This window comes from Schistocerca nitens, chromosome 4 (genome assembly GCF_023898315.1).
Source record: "Schistocerca nitens isolate TAMUIC-IGC-003100 chromosome 4, iqSchNite1.1, whole genome shotgun sequence".
Classification (NCBI taxonomy): Eukaryota; Metazoa; Arthropoda; class Insecta; order Orthoptera; family Acrididae; genus Schistocerca; species Schistocerca nitens.
Window position 1 is genome coordinate 360,248,130 of NC_064617.1, and position 22,625 is coordinate 360,270,754.

Here is a 22,625-nt window from a genome sequence, read left to right on the forward strand (position 1 = left end):
CTAAATTCTTCTAACTTACATTATTGTGTGTCTAGCTACAATCCAACACTGCAGCTCTTGCACTCCTGACTGAATACTTCTTGATAAGAAGAGTTATGCACCATAAAACCTATCTTATTGTCAAAATTTTATATATTGTAGTCTCTATTATAAGTACACACCTAGATCTTTTATTTGAAAGCAGCTTCATGGAAGTTTTCTCATCTTGGTGCACTGGATAAGAGTATGTTTCTTTCTCTTTCTGAGCTTCTGACAATGTGTTCCTCTCAATTTCTTTCATTTTTATAATGTATTTACAGTGTTTGTTTTGTTGTCTTTTATGAATAAATCAAGCTGAAATTATATTATGTGTAAACAATTAAAAATTTAATATTTGGCAAAATCATTCTTCACGAGAATGGATAAAAACAACCATAATTACGATATCTGTGTTGTCTGATTCACACAGTCACCACGTATTTTTTTTTTATAACTGGAAACATCTCTCAAACAAATACAAGGATTATGAACCTTTGCAGCATCATAATGAGGTTGATAAGCCAGTTCAACCACTGTTAATTTTATCTTGAACTGTAGAAATTGCAGATTTATTAATTACAAACATGTACTTTCTGGAATTTAATTCACAGAAGTTGCAAATATCTTGAAATAAAAATAAAAGAGAGCAACGCAATGGCCATGCTACTGACATTTAAAGTTCAAGAATGTTACACTAAAATCTTCAAAATAGGAGAGAATTTCATAGCAGTACATAAAAAACTCTTAATATTCACCACACATTTAATCATTTCATTGAGTTCTTCACACTTGTATAGAGATCTTTGTACATAAATGACCAGATTTTCTCACTTGACACTACTCTGATCAATCTTAAGCAAACAAATTAGTACAGGTTGTAGCACAGATATAATTAATTATTCATACAGCCAGACAATCTTCATGTGTAGCCTAAATGTACTAGAAGAAATTTTTTCTGCAGCAGCATGTGTGTACACAGGGGGAGGGGGAGAATCCCACCTACTGGGAATCATCACACTGCTTCAATAACATTTATCATCTTGCTCTAACCTATTAAGAAAATTTCCCTTTATTTTAATAATTAATGTAATATTCCAGTCAAAATTATAATTTTTGTCAATAGGCCTAAAATATTTTTGTAACATTTGAAAATATCACTTACTTACAATAAATGTTAAGATGGAAGCATAACTATCATAAGTATTTCCAGTTTTTCAGGCATTTAAAAAACTATTATAATTTGTGATCAAAGAAAGCTGAATGATTACTGGCATTTATCACAAGCAAAATGCAGGGGACTCTGTAGCTATTTCAAATATGTTTGTTACTTTCAGCCCACTTTAAGAACTGTGTTGTTAGAAATATCGGCTGAAAATATAATTTCATTACTTTATAAGACAAAATTCTTCACTACTTATTCCCATGCTACAGTTACGTTTTTGTGAATTTTTAGTTGGCTACCCATCAGTGACATATATATGACATTTGCCACCCTATCTTTAACACCTGATTTTTGTCTAATACACATTACACACAAGTTCAGAACTGAACCTTGATATAATATGTTGCATTCACAAAGGTGATGATAGAATGGCCATATATATCTGCAGAAGAATTGTTATTACTAGAATAAATGTTATATTTGGACTGCTGGCAAGCCACTCTGCACAACCAGACCAGCATTGAGACACCTCCAAAAGACTAAAAGAGTAAGTGTAGCTATACCAGATTTGAATCATAACAGGCGTATTATGGCAAAATTCTGTAACACTACTGTTCAGCCATTTTATGTAAAAATAAATTATGAGAGACACATTGGACAAATAGCACAAGCAACCACTTGTATATTTATTCACTTATTTTTCTGTAACATTCTTAATACATAACCTGACTCTTTCTCCCTTGTGGCAGTATCCAGTGATGCGGAAATTAATAAATGATAACTCATCCAGTACATTACATTAAATAGATTTGGAATAGAGTGAGTCCTTTTTCCACTGAATAGTTTCGTTTCTTAGCATAATTAATATAACATTTTAAAAATATCTATTTTTAATTTACTGATGATTTTGCTAATGTCACATTATTAGTTTTGTCCACATCAGAGAACACAAAAAAAAATATTTTAAAATCAACACTGCATGATGTTGAGACACCTAGGATGAAAAAAATCAATATAATGCATTTCCTAAAAAGTGAGAAATGCTGATGTGTTAGTGTAATGATTTTCCTAACACACAAACAAGTTACACTCTTTAAAAAATTATTTACAAACTATGGAAATTAGCACATTTACATATTTTTATATTTAGAGTACATAGAACACTTATGTTCAACCACATATCACAGATACCTTCTTTATTAACTTATGCACAAACTGTTCATGATAATTCTGCAATGAAGAAAGGACTGTATCCATATAATGGATCAAGAGTTTTCATCTGTCAGAATGTTTTGCTGAACTTACGTTTTACAGTCCTTTCAAGAACAAAAAAATGCTTCAATAAAGCAGCAAAATTTACTTACACAGATACATGTGGGTGCACACCCTGCATCCCCTCCGATACACACACACACACACACAAACACATGCATACACGTGTGTGTGCACGCACACACACACAAACACACACACACTTTTCTGTTGTTAGAGTTGGTCACCATAGATCATTGTCAGTAGTTTTCAACACCAACGGGGCAAACACCATGGTTTTCTCTTTTGATGCCATTTGACAGCAAGTTCGCAGATCCAACTCAGAGCACATAACAGCATTGCAATTGACAATACATGAATGCACAGCTGATAACTGCCACTGCCATCTCTTAGGATGCCTGTAAAATTAAAGGAATAATAAGTATACTGGATACATTGTTCAAATTTTTTGAGTTTATAAGTTCAGATAAATATTTGACATAGATAGTTTAGTGTACAAGTGCTCTACCAACTGAGGAGATGAGGTACTGGCAGAAGTAAAGCTGTGAGGATGAGGCGTGAGTCGTGCTTGGGTAGCTCACTTGGTAGAGCACTTGCCCGCGAAAGGCAAAGGTCCCGAGTTCGAGTCTCGGTCCGGCACACAGTTTTAATATGCCAGAAAGTTTCATATCAGTGCACACTCCGCTGCAGAGTGAAAATCTCATTCTGGAAACATCCACCAGGCTGTGGCTAAGCCATGTCTTTGCAATATCCTTTCTTTCAGGAGTGCTAGTTCTGCAAGGTTCACAGAAGAGCTTCTGTAAAGTTTGGAAGGTAGAAAACGAGGTACTGGCAGAAGTAAAGCTGTGAGGACAGGGCGTGAGTCATGTTTAGGTAGCTCAGTTGGTAGTGCACTTGCCCGCAAAAGGCAAAGGTCCTGAGTTCGAGTCTCGGTCCGGCACACAGTTTTAATCTGCCAGGAAGTTTCAATAGTTTGTTAATTCCTTTCACTGTTAATAAGTACTGGTTATTAAGTACGTAAATTATTTTGATAACATTATTCCAATACATTCTAGAACAATGAAATTTATTATAAGTAGTAGCACTTGGCACCAAAGTGAGTGCAGTCATATTTCATATTTATCTGAGTGACATATTGTGTTCTTCATTCTCTTTGTTACACAACAGTTTCAGTATTGGAATTTTGGAAGTAATAAATGTTGTTGTGACTATGTTTTCATCTACATAACTCAATATATTCTGAAAATGATCAATTGCTAGCTTTCGCATTTGATTTTAAAACAACCTGAGGAACTCAAGAATCACCTTGAAGTCAATGACATCCACAAAAATTAAAAAAATATGATTGTTTTATTTTCTGCTTTGAAATGGTACTCTTCAGTATATCCATAAATGTAAAAAATCATAGTTGCTGGACTGAGGAACTGCATGAGATCAATGACTTAACTTAAATTATTTAAACAGCTGGTAACAGTTCCATTTCAACCTAATGTCAACTTTTGTGGGACACCATATTTGACTGTAGTTTTTTCTGATAACTATGTTATCATAAAATGTTTCCAATGATTATATCTTCTTGAAGAGCAATGTTTTGTTGCCTGTTGGTAAGACGTGATGTAATCCATTCATTTGGAATACCTCTTATTCCCTACATTGCCAATGTATTTAGTTAAATAGCATGGTGTATACTGTTAAACAGTTTGGATAGATCAAAAAATATTACAGTATGGTAGCCATTTCATTTTTGAATATAGCTTTTAGGAATGCATGCAAGTACTCATAGATGTGTTTTCCACATATTCTTTTCCTCTCCAATTCTGTGCAGAACCTCCTCATTTCTTACCTTATCAACCCACCTAATTTTCAACACTTGTCTGTAGCACCACATTTTAAATGCTTCAATTCTCTTCTGTTCCAGTTTTCTCACAGTCCATCTTCCACTACCATTCAATGCTGTGCTCAAAATGTACATTCTCAGGAATTCCTTCCTCAAATTAAGGCCATTTTTTATATTAGTAGACTTCACATGGCCAGGAATGTCCTTTTTTCCAGTGCTAATCTACTTTTAATGTCCTCCTTGCTCCATTTATCATTTGTTATTTCGCTGCCTAGGTAGCATAATTCCTTAACTTCATTGACTTCTTGACCATCAATCCTGATGTTAAGTTTCTCTCTGTACTCATTTCTGCTACTTCTCATTACTTTAGTCTTTTTTTGATTTACTCTTAGTCCATTTTCTATACTCATTAGATGGTTCATTCCATTCAGCAGATCATGTAATTCTTCTTCACTTTCCCTCAGGATAGCAATGTCATCAGTGAATTGTATCATTGATATGTTTTCACCTTGAATATTAATTCCTCTCCTTAACCTTTCTTTTATTTCCAGCATTGCTTCTTTGATGTACTGATTGAGCAGTAGGGGTGAAAGACTACATTCCTGTCTTATACCCTTTTTAATCCAAGCATTTTGTTCTTGGTTGTACACTCTTATTATTTTCTCTCTTGGCTCTTGTACATATTGTATGTTACCCGCCTCTCCCTATATATTACCACTATTTTCCTCAGAATTTTGGACATGTTGTACCATTTACATTGTCAAATGCTTTTCCAGGAAGACAAATCCTAAGATCATGTTTTTATTTTTCTGTAGACTTGCTTCTACTATCAACCACAAAGTCAGAATTGCCGATATGATGCCTTTACCTTTCCTAAAGCCTAACTGATCATCATCTAACACATTCTCAATTGTTTTTCCATTCTTCTGTATAATATTCTTGCCAGAAACCTGGATGGATGAGCTGTTAAACTGGTTGTGCAATAATTCTCACACTTGCCAGCTCTTGCAGTCTTTGGAATTGTGTGGATGATACTTTTTTGAAAGTCAGATGGTATGTCACCAGACTCATACATCCTACCCACCAATGTGAATAGTCATTTTGTTGCCACTTCCCCCAATGACTTTAGAAATTCTGATGGGATCTTATCTATTCCTTCTGCCTTATTTGATCATAAGTCTTCCAAAGCTCTCTTAAATTCTGATTCTAATACTGGATCCCCTATCTCTTCTAAATCAACTCCTGGTTCTTCTTCTATCACATCAGACAAATTTTCCCCAGCACAGATCGCTTAAATGCACTCTTTCCCCCTATCCACTCTCTCCTCTGCATTTAACTGTAGAATTCCCATTGCACTCTTAATGTTAGCACCCTTGCTTTTAATTTCACTGAAGGTTAATTTGGCTTTCCTATAGGCTGTGAGGCTGTGTCAATCCTTCTGACAATCACTTCTTTATTGATTCCTTCACATTTTTCATGCAACCATTTCATTTTAGCTTCCCTGTACTTCCTATTTATTTCATTCCTCAGTTATGTATATTTCTATATTTCCCTGAACATTTTTTACTTCCTTTTTTCATCACTCAACTGAATTATTTCTCCTGTTACCCATGGTTTCTTTGCAGTTACATTCTTTCTACCGATGTTTTTCTTCCCAACTCCTGTGATTGCCCTTTTTAGAGATGTCCATTCTTCATCTGTACTGCCTACTGAGCTATTCCTTATTGCTGTATCTATGGCCTTAGAGAAATTCAAGCATATCTTGGCATTCCTTAGTACTTCCGTGTCCTACTTCTTTGCCTATTGATTCTTCCTGACTAATCAGGTGTTTTTCTTTCAAGAAAAGGATTTAAAAGTCAGTATTATCAAGGTTTTTAACAGGGTTGGAACTGGAACTTCTTTATGCCTACTTACAAATTACCATTTGTCTTCCAAATGTTAAAAACAGTCCGCACCCCCAGGTCTAGCGACCCCGCACCCATATTTCATAAATTTACAGAATGACACATTTCACTTCATTGTTGTTGTTGTGGTCTTCAGTCCTGAGACTGGTTTGATGCAGCTCTCCATGCTACTCTATCCTGTGCAAGTTTCTTCATCTCCCAGTACCTACTACAACCTACATCCTTCTGAATCTGCTCAGTATATTCATCTCTTGGTCTCCCTCTACAATTTTTAACCTCCTCGCTGCCCTCCAGTACTAAATTGGTGATCTCTTGATGCCTCAGAACATGTCCTACCAACAGATCCCTTCTTCTAGTCAAGTTGTGCCACAAACTCCTCTTCTCCCCAATCCTATTCAATACCTCCTCATTAGTTATGTGATCTACCCATCTAATCTTCAGCATTCTTATGTAGCACCACATGTTGAAAGCTTCTATTCTCTTCTTGTCCAAACTATTTATCACCAACGTTTCACTTCCATGCATGGCTACACTCCATACAAATACTTTCAGAAACGACTTCCTGACACTTAAATCTATAATCGATGTTAACAAATTCCTCTTCTTCAGAAACACTTTCCTTAGGTTGCCAGTCTACATTTTATATCCTCTCTACTTCGACCATCATCAGTTATTTTGCTCCCCAGATAGCAAAACTCCTTTAGTACTTTAAGTGTCTTATTTCCTAATCTAATTCCCTCAGCATCATCAGACTTAATTCAACTACATTCTATTATCCTTGTTTTGCTTTTGTTGATGTTCTTCTTATATTCTCCTTTCAAGACACTGTCCATTCTGTGCAACTGTTCTTCCAAGTCCTTTTCCGTCTCTGACACAATTACAATGTCATCGCCAAACCTCAAAGTTTTTATTTCTTCTTCATGTATTTTAATACCTACTCCAAATTTTTCTTTTGTTTCCTTTACTGCTTGCTCAATATACAAATTGAATAATATGAGGGGAGGCTACAACCCTGTCTCACTCCCTTCCCAACCACTGCTTCCCTTTCATGCCCCTCGACTTTTATAACTGCCACATAATGAAGTGAAATGTGTCATTCTGTAAATGTATGAAGTTTACAGCTCTGGATGGAATGAACTTTCATGACTTACACCGTAGTTATGTGTCACACAATAAAATATGACATCAGGTGGTAAAGCCGAATACAATTAGTATATGAGTGGTGAAAGTTGGAAACCTGTTATTCAAATATCTGGTGAGAGAGAATGAGAACATTGACACATTAATGGGTTATGCATGAAAGCATAGTAGAAAGCTCTGTAGAAGTGCTTTGAGAATGGTAACACTTGGTGTCTGGTGGGAGAGAATGAAAACACTGTCATGTTTATGGCTTACACATGGAAGCATACATGAAAGCATACATGAAAGCTCTATAGAAGTGCTTTGAGAATGGTAGACACTTGAGCCCCACAGTAAATGCTATTCCTGGGCATGGAATGAGTTAGTTGATGATTGTAAGCAGCTAATAATCACACTGTATACTGTTGAGCAATTGGAAGATGCCATAAATGGTTGTGTTGGTAAGGCTACCAAGGATCATGTACCAGATATACCAAGGTACCTTGAGTTCTATTCTCTCGTATGGAAATCTACCACTATTCGTTCACTTGAGTGTGAGAGGCATGCTGATGGCAGGTCTAGACATTATGTACAGGGGAGGCAGAGTTAGGGGAAACTCAGTAAGTTACACCCATCCCCCTAACTAACAAGTTTGATGTCCTGCCTTCCACTGAAACTGAAAGTGAACCTATTAGAAAACCTACTGTGTCCCATGTTAAGGGGAGGCAAATGCAAATGGATTGGGTTTGTTAATCATTCAAACATATGGTGAGCAATGATACCTCTTAGGGAAATGGCTATAACTAATGGGAAGTAACACAAACTGCACTCATTGTATATGCCTGAGTCCAACCAACTGAGAGCTGTGCATGGTGGGGGGAAAAATACCTGTTGTCTGGGCTCCAACATGATCGATACAGTGCTAGCAGAGAAGTCTGGGAAAAAAAAAAAAAAAAAAAAGCAACTTGCTCATGGAATTTCAACAAAGCACACAATCTGCAGTATTATCCCCAGAATTGATCATGTGCCCCTGGTTCTGAATCAAGCAAATGGCTTGGATAAGATATTTCAAAGTTTCTGGACAAGCTAGTCTGTGAAATTATTTGGGTATCAGCATCAAGGATGGATGTAAACTTGTAACTGGATATTTGTACTGACCGAGAGAAACACTCCAAGATAATCAGTAACTTTTGAGAAAACCTCAGTTCACTAGCAAGTAAGTTCCCCAGTCAACCCATCATCATTGGAAATTTTAATCATCCAACAGTCAAATGGGATGGTTATAGATTTGTGAGTGGTGGGCAAACAAGACATCCTGTGAAATATTACTAAATGCCTTCTCTGAAAATGATCTAGAACTGGTGTTTGAAATTCCATTCATTATGGAGATATATTTCATCTAATGTTTTAGATGTTCAATCTGAAGCTGGTATCAGTGGCCATGGGGTAGTTGTAGCAACAATGGTTGTCAAAGCATAGAGGGCAGCTGAAACGGGTAGAAATACTTATATGTTCAGGAAACTAGATAAAGAGTCAGTCATATCATATCTCAGTGATGAAACTGAAACTTTTGATCTGGGCATGAGCATGTAGAAGAAATATGGCTTAAATGCAAGTTGTTGACCATTGATTTAATAGATATGTACCTAATAGAAAATTTGATGATGGGATGAATCCTTTATAGTATACAACAAACTTCTAAAGAAGCAGTGACTACTGAGTAAAGGTGTGAAATGAAACAGAGTGATACCAAATGAAATGTGTTTGGTTGTCAGAAGGGTATTTCCCAAATTTATTTCATCTACCACTGCGAAAATGAATGAAATGTATATTAGTGTCAGTGGCATTAAGGAATGGCTGAAACCACTAAGCAAAGCTCTAGGGTCTACTTCAATCCCTATCAGATTCTATATAGAACTTGCAGCTGACGTATGATAAGACTTACAAAGATCATAGTAAACAAAACAGTCCATGTGCATTAATGAAAATTCTTTGCTGGTTGTTGTCTACAATAATGGGTGAAGACTATCGTTTCTTTTCAGTCTTGTGGATGTGTGCACAATACAAATAAAAGACAACTCCCAGAATTTTTCAAGTTACCTTGCCTGGTTATGGGCCCAGCACCAATGGAAATATGGAGAAGTAAAAAGTGGTAATTTGTGAGTGTAAAAAGACTGTACTTTTTGTGTCAGAAGATTTGTGACTCATGTGTCAACGTATGGCTTCATAATCAGAAGATATAGCATTAAACAGCATGGTGAAATTAAAAGATACTGCAAGTTTCCCATTGTGTGATATAGAAATAAATGTTATGTTCATGGCAAAAGACTTTGGTAGATAATTTACTAAAAGACACACTTGCAACGTACTATATTTTGAGAACTATAGATATCAGTCTTATCTGCAAAATGTCTAAGGAAATGTGTGATACACTTACTGAGATATATCAGAAGAACACAGACCAACAAAAGACTCCAGTACTTGGAGAGCTCTACAACTTTTAATTTGACAGGAATCTGAACATGATGTCCAATATTGTTAAAGTTCAAACCCTATCATTGAGACCAAACCGTCTGAGGAAGGATATTGATGAAACAGCACTGATGACAAGGACAAAAATAAAATTGTCTGACTTAAGCTCTAAGAAGGAGGAAACATTGAAAACCTGAAATCAATACTTCAGTCAGAAGAAGATAAAATGAAGAAAAATAAAGAACAAATACTTGCACTCAAGGCTGCAGCCTACAATAACAGAATAAGAAAAATCATAAACCAGTGAAAAGCTTTGGATGTAGAGGTTCAGGTCACTATGTAAGTGAGTGTGAAAAGAAACTTAGTGATAACAGAACAAAACACAGTGCTCTACACATTTTAAATATCATCTGGGAGAGTGCTGGGCAATAAAGGAACTACCTCCTTGTAAGTACCGCAAAAACAGAAATCATTCAGCAGAAAATGTAATTACAAAGATGAATAAGATAATATGAAGGATGCACCAAAAATAATTTTCCTTTCAGAATTACTTGTGATAGAAAAGCAAGAAAAGAAGACTGATACCTAAATTGTTGTAGACAATAGAAGTAATGAGCACACAACACATGAACGAAAAATGAGGTCAAATGCAAGGAGTTGTGAAGATACTAAAATTAAGATCACAAAAGGAGATTTCATGTGTTCCAATCTTGTTTGTGAAGATGAATCACAATGGATGTTGTTGACAAATTTGTCCTGTGTCCCTGAATTTTCAATAAATTTGCTGGTAGTAACAGCCATTACTGAAAAAGGGGGAGTGGTAATATTGACAAGAAAAATATGACATGTGCGAAAGATGGAGGTGTTATTTTGAAAGGCAACAAATCAGAGAATGGGCTATACATCATTGACATCAAAAGTGACTGTAAAAAAGAAACATTTATGACACAAAAGAAGAAAATTATTTAGCAGCACAAAAAACTATGTCATCTGAATTTCAGTTTCCTAAAGAAAATACCAGAACTGTGTGGGGAAAATGGTTCTAGAAGAGGACATGGCTTCTTGTGAAACATATATCATGGCAAATCAAATAACAAACTGTGTGGTACAGAGCAATGAGACCTCTTGAGATTATTCACACTGATGTATGTGGTAAGGTAAACCCACTAACTCATCTCAATGAAGAATATTTTTCAAGTTTTGATGATTACACAAATTTTGTGAAAGTGTACCTGCTGGACACAAAAGACAAAACAGAAGACCACATCAATGAATATGTAGCTGAAAGTGAAGCTAATTTCAATCTCAAGACAGAAAAAATATTATCTGACAGAGGGAGAGAGTACATAAGTACTGACTTCAAGGAATGGTTTAAAAAGGAAGGTTTAGTGATTGACTACACTATTAAAGAGTCTCCTTAACTGAATAGTAAGGCAGAAATATTCAATCAAAATTTGGAAACAAAATCTGGGGTTATGCAGTTTTGACTGCAGCTTACCTCATGAATAGAAGTCCTGCTACAGCTGTTGATGTGACTCGACTCCAGTTCAAATGTGGTGTGGTAGAAGATTAAAGACTGGGTATTTTTTGATCTGTGGTTTTCATAAAATGACTTGGGTATTTAAAAAAACTGAGCGTAAAGAGCAAAAGAGGTGATCTTGTAGGATATACAGACAATGGCTATGTCATATACAATCCTAAGACTGGAACATTTTCTGGAGCGTTTGATGCCGAGTTCACTCATCAATAAGGAAGCAAAATTAAGGAACCAAAGAAGAAGGAATAAATCTAATGGTAGAAATCCAGATTTTTTAAGAAATAAGAGTATATCCAGGAGAAGAAGAGAAGAACCAGAAGAAAATAGAAGAGAAACTCCAGAAGAAGATCAAAAAATATATCAGAAGCAAAGATTCCAAACACATTTGCTAAAGAGATATGACGATAATGTCAGTCTCACATACAAAGAATCTGCTGAAAACAAAGACAAGAAAAATTGGATAGAGGCTATAAATGAAGAGAAAGAATCGTTCAAGAAAAATGAAACATGATCTCTGGTGGATAAAGAAATTGTTTATGGAAAAGAAACAATTACAGGAAAATAAGTTTTCAAGAAACAGGTTAATAGAAAGTACAAAGCTAGGCTAGTTCCAAGAGGATGTATGCAAGATCAAGCAAAACTGGATTTTATAGATGTTTTTAGTTCTGTTGTATAAACCAATTTTGTGAGATTCCTGCTTGCACTTGCTGCACAAGAAGATTTGATAATTATGATGTATGATGTCAAAACAGTCTTTCTTAATGGTGATCTAAAAGAAAAATGTTTCGTGGGAGTTCCGGAGGGATACAAGACACCTGGCAAAATTTGCCTGCTCAAAAAGGCACCATATATTTCGAAACAAACTTCTTTGCAATGGAATAAGAAACTGGAAAAGTTTCTAAAAGTGGAAAACTCCTCCACCTGAAATTTAACTGATATGTTTAGAAATCAGATACTGAGAAGAAAATGTATCTTACTGTACATATTGACAATGGCATTCTAGTTGGAGAAGACATATGTCAAATGAAAAATCTCCTGCTAAAACTGAAGAAAAACTTTGAGATTACAGTTGATGAAAAATCAACAATGTATCTTGGACCTGAAATTAATAGAATGAAAGAATGTATCTTTATTCATCAAGAAAAATATTCTAACAAAGTGGTGAAAAGCTACAAAATGGAAAAATCAAACCTTTAACAAGTCCAATTTCACCACATGGAGAAACTGAAGAAACCAAGCTAACAAAGTCAAATTTTCCAAACTGTGGAGTGATAGGAAGCACAATTAGCATTTTACTTGAGTAAATGAAATGTCAGCAACATGTATAGATAATATTGGTCCTTTTTTCCTTTTTTTCCCCCTAAGGTGGGTCTTTCCGCTCCTGGGATTGGAGTGGCTCCTTGCCCTCTCCCTTGAAGCCCACATCCTTTCGTCTTTCCCTCTCCTTCCCTCTTTCCTGATGAGGCAACAGTTTGTTGCAAAAGCTTGAATTTTGTGTGTATGTTTGTGTGTCTATCGACCTGCCAGCACTTTCGTTTGGTAAGTCACATCATTTGTGTTTTTAGATATAATATTTTAACCAGTTATACGTATAATGAGGCAAATAAGTTGTGTTTGGATTTAGGACTTTTCTGATCATTGTGCTATGTTTATGGAGTTACCAAAAATGATAGAACCTTGCTGCAAAAAGACCTACACCAAATGCCAGTTCGGCACAGGAAATACAAACTTATTCCATCATAGATTAAACAAGGTGGAGTGGGTCATAGATCATAGTATTTCATTTGAATGAAAATTTTGGTCCTTTCTTGGAAAACTTTCTCCATGTTGTATGAAACTTACCCCCTTACTGTAAGTCATAAAAAAGTAGGAAATAAAGTGATGTGGATTCCCGAAGGAACAAAAATATCTAGTGCAAGAAAAAGAAAGCTACACAGGGAACTAAAACATAACAAAACTCCTGATTTTGTTACCCATGTAAAAAAATTACAAAAATACCTTTAAAAAAGTTGTAAAGACAGCAAAAGAACTGGAAAATAATAGAATTATTTTGGACAGTGAAAACAAATCAAAGGCAAAGGCAAGTAAGTGATCAAAGTTCAAACAGGTGCCCCAGATAGAGGCCACGATATTTCTGAAATCAAGACAGAGGACAAAACTATTGTAAGTCTTGCTCAGATTTCAGAATTATTTAATGAATTCTTTATATATGCAAACAAATCAATCATCAATGTACAATATTACCCACTGGACTTGCATTCGGGAGGACGACGGTTCAATCCCGCATCCGGCCATCCTGATTTAGGTTTTCCGTGATTTCCCTAAATCGCTCCAAGCAAATGCCGGGATGTTTCCTCTGAAAGGGCACGGCCGACTTCCTTCCCCGTCCTTCCCTAATCTGATGAGCCAATGACCTTGCAGTTTGGTCTCTTCCCCCAAAACATCCGCCCCCCCCCCCCCCCCAACAATATTACCCAGATAAGGTAAATTTCTTTAGCACCAAGCAATTTGAAGGTGAACTTTTCAATACATTCAGAAAAACTACTGAAAAATAAAGAAAAGTAAAACATGAGCAGGATGGGGCACGATACCAACAAAAGTGTTAAGAACAGTGTCTAAAATAATAGCACAGCCACTATCTACAATAGTTAACCAGTCCCTTCAAGAAGATTATTTTCCAGGCACATTTAAGGATGCACTAGTTAAGCCGCTATTCAGAAAAGGCACAGAAGAAAATGTGGGAAACTCTCACTCAGTCTCTCTTCTTCCATCACTATCAAAAATATTTGAATACATAGTCACAATACAAATTGAAAATTCCTAAAAAAACATTTACAGTAATCTCAAAAAATCAGAATGCATTTCAAAAAGGCAAAACCACCGTATCTTCAGTAAGCCATTTTGTAGATAAAATTAGCTCCTCTCTAGACAACTCATTGCATGCCACAGGGATTTTTGTGACCTATCAAAGACCTTTGACAGTCTTGACACACCTTTCTACTCCATAAACTGGAAAAATATGGAACTAGTTTATGTCATACCTAAACAACTGAAGACAAAGAGTGGTTGTATCTGAGTGAGAAACTTATACTTCGAAATGGAAAATCATTTTACAGGGAGTGCCCCAAGGTTCTGTCTTAGAACCCATTCTGTTTCTGTTTTACATAAATGGTCAACCACTTAATTTTGAGTGTCACTCAGTTTTATTTGCATGTGACATACCTGTAATCATTAAAAGTGCAAGTACTGACCAAATTTCTCAAAATTTAGGAAAATTAGATACCTGGTTAAATTTAAACAGGTTAAAATTAAACATGGAAAACACAGTTAATGTAGTTTAAAACAAAACAAGCAAAATTAAATGATATTCAAATCAGTCACAAAAACCAGGATTTACAGGAAGCTAAATGTGTGAAATTCCTAGGAATGCAACTGGATGGAAATCTATCATGGGGCTCACAAATATAGTACCGTTCAAATAAATTAAATAGCCTAGATTTTCAGTGAGGATATTGTACAATGCTACCAGTACAGACATAAGAAAGACAGTATGGAATCAGTAATAAGGTATGGAATTGTATTTTGGGTTCACTCAAACCATATGTGTTGAATATTAAAACTTCATGAGCCCATCAATAGAAATATGCACGATGTAGGATGAGGAATATCATGCTGCCCACTCCCAAAAAATCTAAGTATATTAAATGTTCCCTCACAAACCATCTATGAGATTTTTATCTTTGTACATAGTAACCCTGGTTTATTTGTAGCAAATCATTTTCTGCATGATTACAGCATTTATGCTGAAACTCCACAGTATACGGGTATGAAAATTTATAACAAAGTGAACGAAAGATAATTGCTTAGTATAAATTTAGAAACACTGAAAAATACCATAAATGAGAAACTATCACAGAATATTACTATTCCGTAGAACAATTTATGAATCATGACCTGAAAATTTGAGCAGGAGAGAGCAAGTACTTAGGACTGTTAATTTATAAAAGTTTGTTATGTATTCAGAAAAAGTATTAGTTGGATATTAATTACATTTCCAGCACATTATATTTTATTAATAATATTACAAGAAAAATTATAAACCAATTTTAGTGTTTTGACAAGGCTCCTGTAGATTATGTCAGTGAGTTGAAACTGTATGTTATGAGACAATAAACTTCTGTTTAAGTCTTGTAAAACTAGACTGGACTTGGCATACACAGTGAACTATGAAAGCAGACCATGAGTAATCCAAATCCTCAACATATAAAATCTGAAGAGAACTTCATATCTGAATTCAACAAGAAGTAGAATATTCTACTCATCAGAAAAACGAGAAGAAATAGTCTGTGTGCATTAATGTAGCATCTTTGCTGGTTGCTGTTCATAATAACAGATGAAGATTCTCGTTCTTTTTGGTATTGTGGTTTTGTGTACTCTCTTAAAATACAAATAAAAGACAATTCACAGAATTTTCCAAGTTAATGTGACAAGATATCCCCTGAGTTAACAGTGATGCATATTTTGCAGGTGACAGGAAAAATAGGAGAAGTACTACAGGTTATGTATTTCTGTACAACAATGGTCCAATCACTTGGTCCTGCAACAAGCAGTGCGTTGTTGCACTATCTGCTACCAAAGCAGAATACACATACACGGCTCAGTGTTACCAAGAAATGAAAGTTTTGAAGGCTTTAATGGAAGAATTGCTGAATAAAGACATGAAAATTACACTTTGTGTGGACAACCAGAGTGCAATAGCAATGGTCAGATCTGGTCAAATGTCCAGAAGAAGAAAGCACATTCATGTGAAGTATCATTTAATCAGTGATGAACTAAATCGTGGCTGATTCAACATACAATACTGTCAAACTCAAGAACAGCTTGCTGACATTCTAACTAAACCTCTCCAAAACATTGCTTTTGAAAGACCGGAAGATAAGTTGACATTTGACTGAAAGTAAAATCTTTTGTTTGTTTTTATTAATTCAGAGACTATAGCGAAAACTGTTTTGTGAAACACCATATTGTTTTGTTTAAGAGAGTGTGTTGAGATTTACAAAGATCATAGTAAACAAAATAGTCTGTGTGCATTAATGTAGCATCTTTGCTGGTTGCTGTTCATAATAACAGATGAAGATTCTCGTTCTTTTTGGTATTGTGGTTTTGTGTACTCTCTTAAAATACAAATAAAAGACAATTCACAGAATTTTCCAAGTTAATGTGACAAGATATCCCCTGAGTTAACTGTAAGCCTAAGATGCCAGTGCTGTAGATCACTCAAACAAAATAGTGTACCCAGTAGCTGGAACAAAGCAGATGTCAAACCTGTCTGCAAGAAGGGTAATAAAAGTGATCCACAAACCTACCATCCAGTATCCTTGACATCCATCTGTTGTAGAATTCTAGAACATATTTTGACCTTAGACATAATGAGGTATCTCAAATAAATGTAAACTCCTCCATGCCAACCAACACTGATTCTGAATACATTGGTCAGGCAAAATACAATTTGTGCTTTGCTCACATAATATCCTGAAAGCCATGGATCAAGGCAACCAGGTAGACAGAGTATTTCTTGAATTCCAAAAAGTATTTGTTTCAGTTCCAGCTTATTATTGCAATAGGATCATATGGAATATCAAGCAAATTTTGTCACTTGATTATGGAGTTGTTGGTAGGGAGCTAGCAGCATTAGAAGTAACTTAGGCTGTGCCCCAGGGAAGTATGTTGGAATCCTTGCAGTTCATGTTGTGTATTAATGACCTGGCTTGTGGACAATTGTAACAGCTTCAACCATTTTGCAGAGGATGAAGTGATCTATAATGAAGTATTTGAATACCTATAATGAAGCAGCTGAATAAATATTCAGTCAGAGCTTGATAATGCTTTGGTCATAAATAAGGAAAAATGGTACAGATGAATTTCGTTAACATTACAAGTAGAGCTAGAAGCACCATAAAAGCTGAGTTAGGAAACTATGCTATTGCGCAAGCTCCATCCACAAAATTTCTAACCATATGAGTGGATGACAGGGTGGCTACTCAAACACAGAAAAAAATCCCTGAGAATTCCAGGTGTGAGTAGAAAGATGGTGTCAAGAAGCCCTTAATTGGTGATGGGAAGGGGGGGGGGGGGGCGAGGCAGGTTTGGAAGTGGCGCCATGCCACAATAATGTCTTTCCTTTCCTCTCAGTTGAGCTACATACCAGCCATAAGCAGTAGTTTAACTGTAGTTTTTAAACATTGGTAATCTATAAGGAATGATATTCATAAGAATATACTTTGAAATACTAAGTATTATAAAATTTGTGATTTATAAAATTCAATTTCAATGCCAGGTTAAAAGCGCTGAATTTCATGAGATTTTATGAAATTCCCTTACATTTCCCTTATTTTTCCAGGTAAAGTTGTCTTGAGAATTCCAGGTTTCCCAGAAGAATTACTGCCCTGGATGCGCTCTTGAGATGGGGGAAGCACCTAGAATTTTTGAATAAAAAACTAAGTAAATGATGTTATGTGTTAAGAAGGCTTCAGGACTACTGCAGCACTGAATCATTGCTGAGTGCCACTAAGCTTAAGTGAACAGTTAGCTTAGCTATGACGTGATTTGGGGAAATACGGGCATAGAGAAAATGAGAGCCATGCAGGGAAATACAAGGTGCGGCATGTAAAACCAGCAGTCACACACAAGGATAATGTTCCAGTGTGTGTGCGTCATCAATAATAATGCAAAGCAAGAAACGCGGTCCAAACGGTTGGGCACAAACTAACCATTTCCTCTGATGTACTGGCACTGCGCGGAACTTTGTTGTTGTACAAGGCACCTGCAGCCGCAGCCAGTAAACTTGAAACCAGTTGAGAAAAAGGCCTCGTTGTGTCAAGCCAGGTTAGTGTGAGTGTGTGATAATGCCATATTCATTACCCGAGAGAGCTCTCATTGCTGAAGCATTTGTTCGCACTGGATCTTTTGTGAAAACAGAATTTGTTTCATGAGAAATTTCCAGGACGTTCTAAGCCAGCAAAAAAGCACTATACAGGAACTGAATGAAAAATGGTAGCGTACAGGACTGGTTCAAAATGCTCACCGAAACATACCACCATCTGTCTGCGCATTTGAATTAATGATGCAGGTGCAGGAGATCATGACAAGAAGTCCTTGAAAGTCAACCAGGAGATTGAATCAACAGGTTTATACGAGTGAGAGAAGTTGCAGACGTGTTGTAAGGGGACTGAAGTTAAAACTGAACCCAGTAAGCGTTGTGCAAGAACTGAAGGAGCCTGACCTGCAGAAGAGACTGAATTTCTGTTCATGGCTGTTGAGAAATGTTGCCAGAAGTGTCTTGGAGCCACTAAGGCTCATCACGAGTGATGAGGCGTGGTTTTACCTATCTGGGTACTACCTGAATTCCCAAAACAACCAGTATTGGTCGAGAGAAAATCTTCATGCGATCCTCCAGGTACCCTTGCGTGACTAGAAGATTGGAGTTTGGAGTGCCATTTCCCACACGAGTTGTGGGGCCCATATTCTTTGAGATGACAGTGAACAGTGACGTGTATGTGGGAATCCTGGAGGAGTTTTATTCAAACGTGACAGAAGAGGTGCATTAGTAATGTTAACGGGTCACTTTTAAGAGCTGCACCTTTATTTAAAGAATTTAAAATAATGACACCTTTTGGTTTATACATTTATGTATGTTTGTGCTTTCTGAAAACTCACGAGGAATTTTCAACATTAAACAACCAGATTCATAACTGCAGAACAAGAAACAGAAATGACTTTCACAGAGACCCCACAAAATGCCCTTAAAAAGTGTCCATTATCAACCAAAAATACTTTATAGTGCATAGCCTGCTACAATAAACAAAAGTCGAAGAATTTCATAAATTAAAAGTGGAGCTAAAACAGCTTTTTCTTGACGAATATCTGAATATGAAACAATAAAATTATTTACAGATACTGATGTAAAATTATTGTAGTTTCGTGTAAGATTGTAAACAACTTAGACAAACTGCCTATTAGCTTCTGTCTCGGGTTCTTCGGCCGACGTTCATCTAATGATTTTTCTGACGTTTCGCCAGCACGAGTGGCTGGCATTGTCAAAGCTTCACCCTCCATTGCCGGTGGTGAACTGGAGCCGAGCTCGCGGGCGCAGGCTATATGTACCTGGCGCGCCAACGTCCGAGGGCTTCTCCGCGGTCATTTCCGGTGCGGTTCTCCTCTTGCTACCTGCGACGGTCGTTCGCTGCAGTACGGGAAGCCAGGATCCGTTGACCTTAAGGCTTTCCTCTTTCGTGTTCAAACTGTTCGCGTGTTTTTGTATTTCTACAGCTTCTCTGAACAAGCGCGTATGATAGTGCTTCTCTACAGCCAGAACTTCCGTGTCGGCGAATTTTATTACATGGTCGGTCTCATTCAGTGCGTGCTCTGCCACGGCCGATTTCTCCACCTGCCCCAACCTGCAATGTCGCTTATGCTCTTTGATCCTGGTGTTAATGGATCGTCCAGTCATTCCGACTGGACGATCCATTAACACCAGGATCAAAGAGCATAAGCGACATTGCAGGTTGGGGCAGGTGGAGAAATCGGCCGTGGCAGAGCACGCACTGAATGAGACCGACCATGTAATAAAATTCGCCGACACGGAAGTTCTGGCTGTAGAGAAGCACTATCACACGCGCTTGTTCAGAGAAGCTGTAGAAATACAAAAACACGCGAACAGTTTGAACAAGAAAGAGGAAAGCCTTAAGGTCAACGGATCCTGGCTTCCCGTACTGCAGCGAACGACCGTCGCAGGTAGCAAGAGGAGAACCGCACCGGAAATGACTGCGGAGAAGCCCTCGGACGTTGGCGCGCCAGGTACATATAGCCTGCGCCCGCGAGCTCGGCTCCAGTTCACCACCGGCAATGGAGGGTGAAGCTTTGACAATGCCAGCCACTCGTGCTGGCGAAACGTCAGAAAAATCATTAGATGAACGTCGGCCGAAGAACCCGAGACAGAAGCCAATAGGCAGTTTGTCAACAAGTGGCAACGAAAGCCTCAACAATTTTGAAACAACTTAGACATAAGAAATTTCATTGTAACTAGCCCTGGCTATGATTTGACTATCCATAAAATGTAAATTGTTAACAGATGAATAAGTAAACTGAATTGAATTGACAGGGTAAAACTTGTTGCCTATGCCTACATCAGTAGTTAGAGTTGGAATCACTCGGCACGTAGGCCTATAAATACCTGGCTTTAACAATTTGTGAGGATATGAAATGGAAAAATCACATAGGCCCAGTTGTAGATGGAGGAGACAGCACACGTTGCTTTATCGGTAGAATACTACAGAAATACAACCGTCTGCAAAGGAGAATTATTACAAAACGCTCGTGTGACCCATGTTAGAATATCAGACTACTCTTAAAATATTTCTCAAGTATGTGGGACCTGCATTAACTACGACTAACAGGGGGTACTCCGCGTGTACATAGAAGGGCAGCACAAATGGTCACAAGTTTGCTTGACCCATGGGAGATCGTGATGGAGATGAAGAGAAAACTGTGAGATGCAAACTATCTTCAGAAAGCCTATATACGAAATTTGTCATGAATCTAGGAACATATTACAATAGTCTACATATCGACGCCAAAGGGATTATAAAGGCAAGATTAGACTAATTACAGCTCGCACAATGTCGTTTAGGCAATCATTCTTCCCATACTCGATACTTGAGTGGAATAGGAAGAAACCCTAATAGTGAGATAAATGGGAATTAACACTTTGCCATGCACTTCATAGAGGTTTACAGAGTACAGATGTAGATGTGGAGCAACTATTGGACATTCCAAGCGATTCATACATTTAGTTATGTGCTACTGTTGACAAATTGTTGCAGGTAGAGCCTTACTGTTTCCTATTGCCCAATAAAATTCCTCGGAGAAAATTTCGTACTTAAGTTCAGTAAACTGCCACATGCGTTTTCCTTACCTACGAGTGGCCCAAATATGACAGTGATGAGGCCGTTGATAACCATGTACAGCCCGTAGGCGGCAGGGAATCGCTCGAGGCTGCAGTACTCCGCGACGGTGAGGGACAGGTTGACAACCATGGCGCCTCTGAAGAAGCCCACGACGCCCGACATGATGGCAAGCCACGTGAACCCCGTCACAGACACGAAAGCTACGGATGACACAACAACCCAGATGAAATCACTCTCTATGGGTGACGAAATTTAATCGGCGAAGCAATGGTTAGGTATGATATTAAAGCATAGGAAGCTTTTGAGGTACCTAAGAAATAAGATTTGATTAGTTAGTGGTTAATTTTATTAAAAATTTTATGTGTGATGCAAGGGCAAACGAGGGATTCTAAATAATTATTGATAATATACAGGGTGATTCACGAAGATATGCAGATATTTTAATATGTTATTCTACAAGTAAAACTAAAGAAAAAAGTTCATATAATCATAGGTCTGCAAATGTTTGGTTACGGAATTATGGCTAATAAAAGATTTTGCCTGAAATTTAGCAACTTCGCTAGTAAGAAGCCATTTCAAAGCTGTACAAAGTTAAAGCAATGCACGATTTCCCTTTATATTGTTGTTATTGATCTGGTGAATCTAATAAAACATGTTCCAGACGTGTATCTGCAATAGTTTTCCAGAATATCCAGAGAAGCAAAGAAGTAACTTCGTAAATTTTTTAATTTATTAACTACTTGCCCAATTTGTTTATTAAATTCCAGACAATTGCACAAAGTTTTCAACTTGGAAAAATGATGGTAATAGCGTTAACTGAAACTGTGTGAACGTGTCAGATAATCTGCTTTTATTACTACCATAACACACATGAATTCATGCTAAATCAGAAAAAACAAAGCTCAGTGTTAAGAAAGTTGTGCCGTGTACATACAATTTCACAATAAATGTTCCAAAACGTCTCCACCGACTTCAATGCATTTAGCTGCACGTGTATGAACATATTTTGTTGCTCGTTTCAGTTTCACTGGGTTGTTCTTAATTTCTTCTATTGCATTCATAATGCGAGCAAGTAATGCCTCACGTGTACTGACTTTTTCCTCAAAAACTATGTCTGTCACCCATTCCCATACACAAAAATCCATTGGTGTTAAATTCGGCGATCTGCGTGGCCACAGAAGTGTAGCACCACTACCAGTCCATTTCTGGGGAAAATGTTCATTTAAATGTGTAGTAACGGCGTTGATGAAATGTGGAGGCGCGCCGTCATGTTGAAAATACATTTGCAATTGCGTAGCAAATGGAACATTTTCGTGCAAGAGGGGCATTTCTGCCTGAA

General features: G+C 37.0%; 1 protein-coding gene across 1 annotated transcript in view; it reads right to left on the minus strand.

The window, feature by feature from the left end:
- Positions 1–510: 510 nt before the first annotated feature.
- LOC126251589 (uncharacterized) overlaps positions 511–22,625 on the minus strand; it is a 338,248-nt gene continuing 316,133 nt past the window's right edge. The window contains exons 10-11 of the mRNA XM_049952121.1: positions 21,295–21,486; positions 511–2,850 (exon numbers count right to left, since the gene is read on the minus strand). Of these exons, the coding sequence (XP_049808078.1) occupies positions 2,702–2,850; positions 21,295–21,486 (341 nt within the window). The 3' untranslated portion in view covers positions 511–2,701. The remainder of the gene's footprint in view (positions 2,851–21,294; positions 21,487–22,625) is intronic.